The sequence below is a fragment of the Echeneis naucrates genome, chromosome 12, assembly GCF_900963305.1.
Source record: "Echeneis naucrates chromosome 12, fEcheNa1.1, whole genome shotgun sequence".
Classification (NCBI taxonomy): Eukaryota; Metazoa; Chordata; class Actinopteri; order Carangiformes; family Echeneidae; genus Echeneis; species Echeneis naucrates.
In genome coordinates, this window is record NC_042522.1 from 10,936,007 (window position 1) to 10,944,547 (window position 8,541).

Sequence of the window (8,541 nt, forward strand, 5' to 3'; positions counted from 1 at the left end):
GAGTAAATATCATCAGATGTTGGGTTAATGTTGAATGGCCATGGACTTCTGTGTTGTAGGACAGCCTTGATGCTGGCCATTGAGTCCAATGCAGTGTCTGCTGTTGAAGTCTTGGTTCACAGAGGAGCTGATCTCTTAGCAGTAGATTCTCAAGGCCATGATGCTCTTTACTACTTTAAGCTGTCAGGAAACTCAGAGGTCAAATCTGTCCTCACAGCTGCTCTGAACAAACAGCAGATTTCAGGTGAGTCGCTCAATGACTGCTATTCCCTCCCTAAAGATGTAGCCATGATCAAAACATTACTGAACCAAATATAATCAATTTTAATGTGACAGTTTGAACACATTTGCCTCCACTTGATTACACATCAAATACTTTGCTTCTGTGTGGTAGAAAGCTGTACTGCTCTCCTTTCCATGCAGTCAGCACTGCCATCTAGTGTAGTTCTCAAGTAATTAGGACTGGTTTTTTTTTTCTCCCCCCCACACGTTACTCTTTGCCATCATCTATGTGAGATGTTAACATTGTAGAAATGTTTAAAGAAAAGGCTGATGTCTGATTGTGTTTTAAGTGTTCTTCCTATTTCTTGGAACAGACAAAAAGTCTCCGAGAAGTCCTCTGGTAAGATATTTTAAAAACCTCACGAACAAACAAATTCAATAACAATTTATGAATAAAATACTGCAGTACTGCAATGTTGTGCTTAAGGAAGAGCTAAAAATATGCAACAAGGAGAAACTTTATCTTACGTTTCTGTTGTGTAGCTATACCACATAGACTGTAGTTTAGTAGCAGCTGCCACCATGTGTCAATATTAAATTTCTCAGCTTGGAAAAACTTTCAGTTGCTATTTTTGGGAAAACAAAACTTGAATCTAAACTGTAGAACTCACTGATTGCCAATCCTTTTACTAACCATCACTGAAGCCCATCACTGTCTTTTTCTCTCTCTTCGTTGCCTTTCCTCTATCCTCTTCGCTGGCTCATCAGCATGATCAAGTAGCTAAACTAAGTGATGAACGGATCACAACTCCCAAAAAACGAAAAGCACCTCCACCTCCTATTAGTCCACTGCAGGTAAAAGGCATGTCTCTCAGTTTTTCTGTCTGCTTGTATCAATATGCCACTCTTCATATTAATGCACGTCTGCAGTGTATTCTGAAAATGAGATGTCTGACTAGTGTTTGTGTGTTTAAATATTTCCTGTAAGATTATTATCAAAGTATATCAATGTATTCATATTCATTCATGTAGTATGTTGGTTAAATTTTATTGTAATGGATTTTGTTTTCCAGTGATTATTATTATTAGTATTATAATGCTTTATTTACAAAGATTTGGGAAGGGGATATCACATGGTGTTTCTGTACCAACCAATCATAACAATATGTATTATTGTTTTTTTAACTGCCCACCATTTTGTTTTAATGAAGCTCATGAACAGTCAATGAACAAAAGTTTTTTTTTTAATTCCCCAACCACAATGTGACACATTGTTTACAGTATGATGGAAAGCAAGCCCATAAACAAATGTAAATTGTATTGCTCAACTTCACCCTTCTTCAGAGCTCTGGACCATCCTCTCCTTCAATTGTTACCTCCACTGGGACCCCTGCATCTAACAAAAGCGAAACACCAAAGAGATTTAATTACAAGGTAACAAGCAACAAGACAAATCTGTCATGTATTATATGCTTTTTCTCCTATTGCTTCAAATTTCTCTTCCTTTTCCTTGCCCACCTCCCCTCCCTCTTTCCTGCTACCCCTCTCTCCTCCCCTTCACCATTTCAAAAGGAGGATGAGGTCAGAGGAACAGTGCTGAGAGAGGAGGTTGAGAAGCTCCATGAGGAGAGAAACATGCTGCTGGAAACAATTGAAGACCTGAGGCAGACAGTGGAGCAGACGGTGGGAGATCCTGAGCTGGATATAAAGGTGATTAACGACCAAGACGTGCTATAGTGACATACGTAGATTGCATGTTATTTACGAGCAGATTCTTAAACAGATGTTACGATAAGAGCAACAGACTTTTCAGTAAATATTGTCTGACTTTGACAAGTGTCTCATTAAAGCACAGTGCCCAAGCACATACAGCCAATATATTTATTGGTGTATAAACATATTGCAAATGGATCATGCACCCAATCCAACCTAAAAGTTTTACATTTTAATTAGATACATATAGATAAATTGCATATCTGTTATTTTGGGTTTAAAATCGCTCTTCTCTTGTTTACTAAAAATGCACTGGCTTGTTAAAAATGTAAGTTTCTCTAAGTTTAGTGCTGGCAACTGTTTAAGTTTTTCACCCTTGCATTCTTGAGGAGGTCTAACCTTAGCTTTTGACGTGTCACAACTCGTTCTGTTTTTCAGTAGGTAGCTAGTGGTCTTTAACGTTGCTTTGATGCCTCTCTGTGTGCCTCTGCATGTAATATGTGTGTGTTGTATGTGTTGACAGGTTGAAAGCAGTGGTACGGCATCTGCAGCTCTTGTTTCTGCTCTGCAAGCCAAGATTACGGCTCTTACTTTGGAGAATCAGCACCTTACAAGCAAACTTAAGGTATTTAAACCCGTCACTTACTTTTCAATTGAAGCATAAGCTTAAGGATAAATATAACCAAGTAAACAATAATGCACTGTGTACGATATAAACATGCAAACCAGCCGCTGCACATTCATGTGAGAAACTAAAGACTAAAGCCCTTACAACAACCACAAGACTTCAATTCCACTTTTATTTGAACATAACAAGCGTAAAAATTCTTCACATGCTGTCTGCCTTAGAACAGAACTCATATGCCCACATACATATTGGGATTGTTTGGTCCTTCCAAGACTGTTATGATTTACAGCTATGTAAATAAAAATGGATTTATATTGAACACTATGTTCATACATCATTAGAATATTGCCTATGACATAAATTGTTATTGCTATGTAAGAGAGCAACTACTGTGACTCCTTTAAGAATTGTTTGGAAAAATATGCAACTGTCCTTTAAAGTGTGCATTGTGTTATTTTTCCATGAATTACCACATGAAGTAATGATTATTTAGATCACAAAAGAAAAAACTCATTCTCAGTGAATTGTTTTGTCCGTAGAGGGTCTGAGAACCTCAGTCTTAATTCTCCTTACCTGCACCTTCACCTCACAGAAACATTCAACACTCCAAGAAAATGAGGACTTGAAGGACGCCAGTCGTCCAAACAGCATGGCCTCCAACTCCTCCTTCCACTCCACCAAGGATGAGTTTGAGCCACAGCCACAAGACCATTCTCCCATCCAGATAGAAAAGAGAGATATACCTGTAGATATTTCTGCCAGAAGAGAGGATGATGAGAAGGAAGGAGGGAAAGGAGGAAACAAAGAGGAGATCAGACTGTTGAGACAGGCGTTAGAAAGCGTTCAGGTGAAACTCTTAGAAACCAGGAAGGAGAACCGCTCACTTCAGGCTCAGCTGAAACCTGAGAGAGGCAGAGAAAGAGATTATGATGACGAAGTGAAGGAGAAGGGCCGAGAGGAAGAGTTGATGGGGAGTCTAGCAGAGCTGCAGGCGAAGCTGACAGACACTCAGGAGCGATACCACCAAGCTGTGGAAGAGGTTGAGGAGCTGAGAACACAGATGGCAAGAGAAGATGATGAGCTGGAGAGACATGTGTCATCCACACTGGAACATGAAGTGAAACAGCTGAAGGCCCAACTCATCCAATCAGGATCTGAGCAAGAGAAAGCGGCTCAACAAATCAAACAGCTGGAGGAGATGGTGAGGAGGGCAGAGGAGGAACGTGAGAGTGTAAAGGAGAAAGAACAGAGGACTGCACAGATTGAAGAGCTATACAAGGAGGCAAAGGAGGAGATTAGGATGCTGCAGGTAGATATGGGCCCTTTCTGAAATTTGATTATCCATTAATTCAACATTTTGTCTGATTATTTTTCTCCCTTCCTTTCATTCCCATTCATATTTAAATTTCCGCTTGTTGTCCAGGAGGCTCTGAGAGGCACAGTGCCTGTTGAAGCTGCAGCCAAAGATTTTGAAGAAATGAAGGCAGAGCTAAACGAAGTCATTGCAGGGCTGCAGCGCCGCTTGCTGGAACTCTCACACTCCTACAGTGAAACCAAGAGTCAGCTAGGTGCTGCTCAGAAACAGCTGGCTGAGGCCCAAGCTGAGAGGAGTACATCATCATCTCCCTCTTCAAATCAACAGCAGCAGCAAGTCCAGATGCTGAACAACAGAATGGAGGAGCTGCAGACTGTGTTAGCTGATACAGAGAAGAACTTCTTGGCTGCTCAGCAGGAGATTTCAGTGCTGAGGCAGGAGGCAGAAGCTCAGGCACAGAGCACTGTGGCCCTTGCTGACCACACACATGTGATGTCATCTCTGGGAAATGCCATCAAAGAGTTGGAAAGCCAGGCTGAAAGTCTGAAAGAAGAACTACACCAAAAGACTGTCCAGGTGGAGGCTCTTCACAACAGGTAAGGAGAAAAAAGTGATGAGATTTGAGACATGTTACCACATGTTGCCTTTTCTCCTTTTGAGAGTCTAAAAGGTGGATGCTGATTGTTACGGATCACATCAGAATTTGTTGTAATTTTTAGAAAGAGGTGAATGATCAGAATTTCTGTAGAGGGTAAAGGGTATGATAGAGCTTCTGACAAAACACGTTTGTTTAACAAAGTAAAAATGCATGTTTCGTTAAAAGGTTGACGGCAGAAAAAGATGTCACCCCAGATGATTCAGTTTCCCGTCTGGACCACGAGACCTTGAGAGAACAAATGGAGGGGGAAGTGAATCACCTAACGCAGCTCCTCCAGGGGGCCCTCAGGAAGCAGGATGAGATGGCTCTGGAGGCTGCTGACGCATGGCAGAAGGTGAGAGGAGAAGAAGAAAAGACCAGCTGAAGGGAAAATTCGAGGGAAAGAACAAGATCTTGAATAGTAATCTTCCTGTTACACCCTGTTATCAATTCATCCACCAGGCACGGGAGAACCGTGCAGAGCGGGAAGCCCTTCAGGAGCTGGTGATGTCGAGGGAGAAGGAGAACCAGACACTGTCCTCCAGGCTGGCCGAGTCCCAGGATGCTGTGTGTCAGCTTAAACAGCTGGTAGAGAACCATGTTGCCTCTGAGAGGGAAAAGAACAAGAAGGTCTGTCGTAGCAGCCGCTGCAGTTATCTCAGTGGTGTTTGCCTGGCATTATGGTGACAGACACCCTAAACTGTGATATACAACGTATGCAGTCTAATCTCGTTCTCTCCATCAGTTAAAAGTTGTGCTCTGTGTTTTCCCCCTCAGATAGATGACTTGTCACGGGAGGTGGGAAAGCTAAAAGACGCCTTGAACAGTCTGTCCCAGCTCTCTTACAGCTCTGGTTCGCCTTCCAAGAGGCAGCAGCAAAGCCAGCAGTTGGAGACCATGCAGCAACAAATCAAACAACTGCAGTACCAGCTAGCTGTACGCTTTCTTCAGCCTGCTTAACATCAGAGTGGTTCTCAGGATCATTCTTCCAAATGATTCTTATTCTTAGTCAATGAATTATTTACTTCATGTTCTTCTTTCTAGGAGTCAAAGAAGCAGCACAATGAGATTGTGTCGGTCTACAGAATGCACCTCCTCTATGCTGTTCAGGTAAATTCATCTGTTACTTTCTTTAAAACTTGCATGTTACGTTTTTTACTTAAATATGCTGATAATAAGGTTTTATTATCATAGTTTTGAAACTTTTAAGATGTCTGTCTTAATCCCAGTGTGATGACAGTAAATGTGAATTGTGGCTAAATATTCAGAAAATGAGCCACATCAGATTAGGGCTCACAAACTGTGAACTGGGGGGGGAAACCAAAAACACCAACCAAACAAACATGCATTTTAACTTGAATTAGATTCTAACTGAATCTGTGTCCTCAGGGTCAAATGGACGAGGATGTCCAGAAAGCCTTGAAGCAGATCCTGATGATGTGCAAGGTGCCAAGCCAAGCGAAGGAGGCATGCTGAGACACAAAGAGGCTGGTTTCCCAAAAGTATTGTGCGACTGATGTTAAAGTGAACCGTTGCAGCCAGCAGTTGCTACATTTCATCTTGTCTGAATTCATGCATTGCTTTGGCCAATTACAAGCAAAGCCAACACATGGTGCCTCTGTAGTAACCCTGCATATTTGAAAATAAGGAATAGGGTTAGGGTTTATTGCCTCTTTATCATTTCCAAACGTCATAAAACTTGTGATGGAAAATGTTTTTGGGAAACCCCTGCCCAGCTCATCAGCCAACTGACCATTCACATGAATGGAGGAGTCAGGCGGTTATCATCTGTGTTCCGGCCAAACGTATATGTAAGCATTAAACTGAGAATGTGCAGTAACCTTGAATCACATACTGTTGCACAACTGCGATAATGCAAACGTGTGTGTCCTCAGACACAACATTTACACTAATCAGTTACGGTTTGATGTTGTTTCTCTTTGTTATGTTCACTTAGAGAAAGAAAAGTTGGTGCTGCTGTTACTAGTATCTATTTTATGATACATCAGTGTTAGTTTTATTTTACTTTTGTCTAAATATTCTGTGATTGTCTACGGTTTCTTCATACCATCTAAATTATTTGTGCCCTGATGACAATGCCTGTGACTTTGCTCAGCACCAGCCCAAATTGCATAGAAATTATGTTTTTGGCTGCACTTCTATGAAGAAAAGCATGATACTGTTTGTATTGCTATTTTCCTACTAGCACAAAAAAGAAAAAAAAAGAATTATACAAAGCTGTATTTTCCTGGATTGTTTTTCTTCATGTTCTCTATGTTACTGAAATGAAGAGGTTTGATAGTTGTATTTTTCATTACTTTGTTTTATCTCCTGTGTGAATGAGATTTTTTTCCTTCAATATAACAACACACTAATTGAATAGTCACCTAAATTAGTTCATATTCCTGGTAGTATTCGTTTTTTGTTGCTGCAACAAAAAAAATTCAGTTGTGACAAGTACCCAAGAGTATTGGGTCAATATTTTTGTCTTATGACTCCAAGGATTGTTAGGAGACTTTGACATTGTTAGGATTTGTAGATGTGTCTACTTACTCTTTTTGCTCTTAAGTCTGGGTGTTTCTTACTTGAGGAGCATACTCAAAAAAATAAACAAAAAAAACTATCTGAACTGAACTATCAAACGCTTGGACTTGTGTCATGTGCCTGCACTTAATAATCAGACAGTGTTTTGTGTCTCTCTGCTGTCAATAATCAATGATTTTATTGTTACAGATGCTAATTTCACCTCACACTATCAAATGTGTCTGTTAATTCATTGTTTCCTCGTAGGTACATTCAACACTGCGCACTGACTCGTGCATGTCTGTGAGCATGTCCTTTGAACTGAATCACACTCCTGCCTTTGTACTGTACACCCTAAGATGTCAACTTTCTACTGAACAGAAATTGTTCAAAATACAGACGACACTAGCGTTGTTAAAATGGAGTGAGATTGAATGGATTTCGATCTGATCTACCATCATTTCTCACTCAGGAACTTTTTTATTCTGAACATGACTTACACCTGACAGATTTGCCAGCCTTGAGTGGAGTCTTTGCATGTCTTTATTTCGTACTTAAAAGATATTCTATACCTTCCTCTGTATTTTGGGCCTTGACTGACGTGTTTTGTATGAAGAAAGGGAAAAGAAAGAAGCAACCTGTTTCTTTTTTAGTGACAGAAAAATGTTTTTGCCAACTGCTTTGTTTTGTCCACATAATAAATTTTCAAGATACTGCAACATCCTGTGTCCGTGTTTTATGTTTTACATAATCCTATGTATCTGGAAAATTATCTAATTCATTTCCAGGTCAAAGTCATATTTTATTTCATACTTAATATTTTTGCACTAAAGGGAAAGTTTATGGCCTATGCTGTCTGTCATATCTCCCATACGGTCTAGTAGTTAGGATTCCTGTTTTTTGCAGGAGGCGCAGGTTCAAAAAGGTTTAAAACACCAGGTATTTAAAACCACTTCCCTACCATGTGACAAATAAAGGCATTTGAATAAACTCAACCACACCATGTTCAGCTCACATGGTTTTACAAGCCACCGCAGATCAATGGAAGCCAATGGCTGCATAAATATTTTGGCTTTTGAAACCATGCTGGCAAATGTAAGCATGTGAAACGGAAAGACAGTTACTCTTTTTCACTAGAGTACATATATAAATATGAGTTTTGACACGGCAGTGTTCAGTATGAAAGAAAATGGGACGCCTTACGAAATTACATCGGTCAAACAAGCTGTTCTCCTGATTAAACAAAAACAGATTCAGGGCTGTATGGTTTATAGGCCTTTAAATTGTTCTGTTTCATTCCCTCTTGTCAAAGGCAAAGGCTGCTCTTCCATTAGTCAAAAATAGGCCACAAACTTTTTTTTTTTTCTTGTAAGTAAGTATGTAAACTTGAACACTAAGAAATACTTGATAAATTCCAAGAACAAGATTAGACTGACCAAGCTACAAATGACCACCAGATGGCAGGCTTCACCAAAAGTGGATTTCATCAGTACATGAACAGGT

At 40.2% G+C, this 8,541-nt stretch overlaps 1 protein-coding gene across 3 annotated transcripts in view; it reads left to right on the forward strand.

The window, feature by feature from the left end:
• The window catches only part of rai14 (retinoic acid induced 14), a 31,399-nt gene extending 23,648 nt beyond the window's left edge, over nucleotides 1-7,751 (forward strand). For 2 of the 3 annotated variants that reach the window (XM_029516282.1, XM_029516283.1), the window contains exons 9-21: nucleotides 60-244; nucleotides 597-622; nucleotides 991-1,077; nucleotides 1,567-1,656; nucleotides 1,795-1,932; nucleotides 2,459-2,560; nucleotides 3,156-3,872; nucleotides 3,987-4,474; nucleotides 4,702-4,870; nucleotides 4,978-5,145; nucleotides 5,293-5,451; nucleotides 5,560-5,625; nucleotides 5,905-7,751. In XM_029516282.1, coding sequence (XP_029372142.1) covers nucleotides 60-244; nucleotides 597-622; nucleotides 991-1,077; nucleotides 1,567-1,656; nucleotides 1,795-1,932; nucleotides 2,459-2,560; nucleotides 3,156-3,872; nucleotides 3,987-4,474; nucleotides 4,702-4,870; nucleotides 4,978-5,145; nucleotides 5,293-5,451; nucleotides 5,560-5,625; nucleotides 5,905-5,991 — 2,482 coding nt within the window. In that variant the 3' untranslated portion in view covers nucleotides 5,992-7,751. The remainder of the gene's footprint in view (nucleotides 1-59; nucleotides 245-596; nucleotides 623-990; nucleotides 1,078-1,566; nucleotides 1,657-1,794; nucleotides 1,933-2,458; nucleotides 2,561-3,155; nucleotides 3,873-3,986; nucleotides 4,475-4,701; nucleotides 4,871-4,977; nucleotides 5,146-5,292; nucleotides 5,452-5,559; nucleotides 5,626-5,904) is intronic. The other variant, XM_029516284.1, reaches the window with a different exon arrangement.
• Nucleotides 7,752-8,541: the final 790 nt, after the last annotated feature.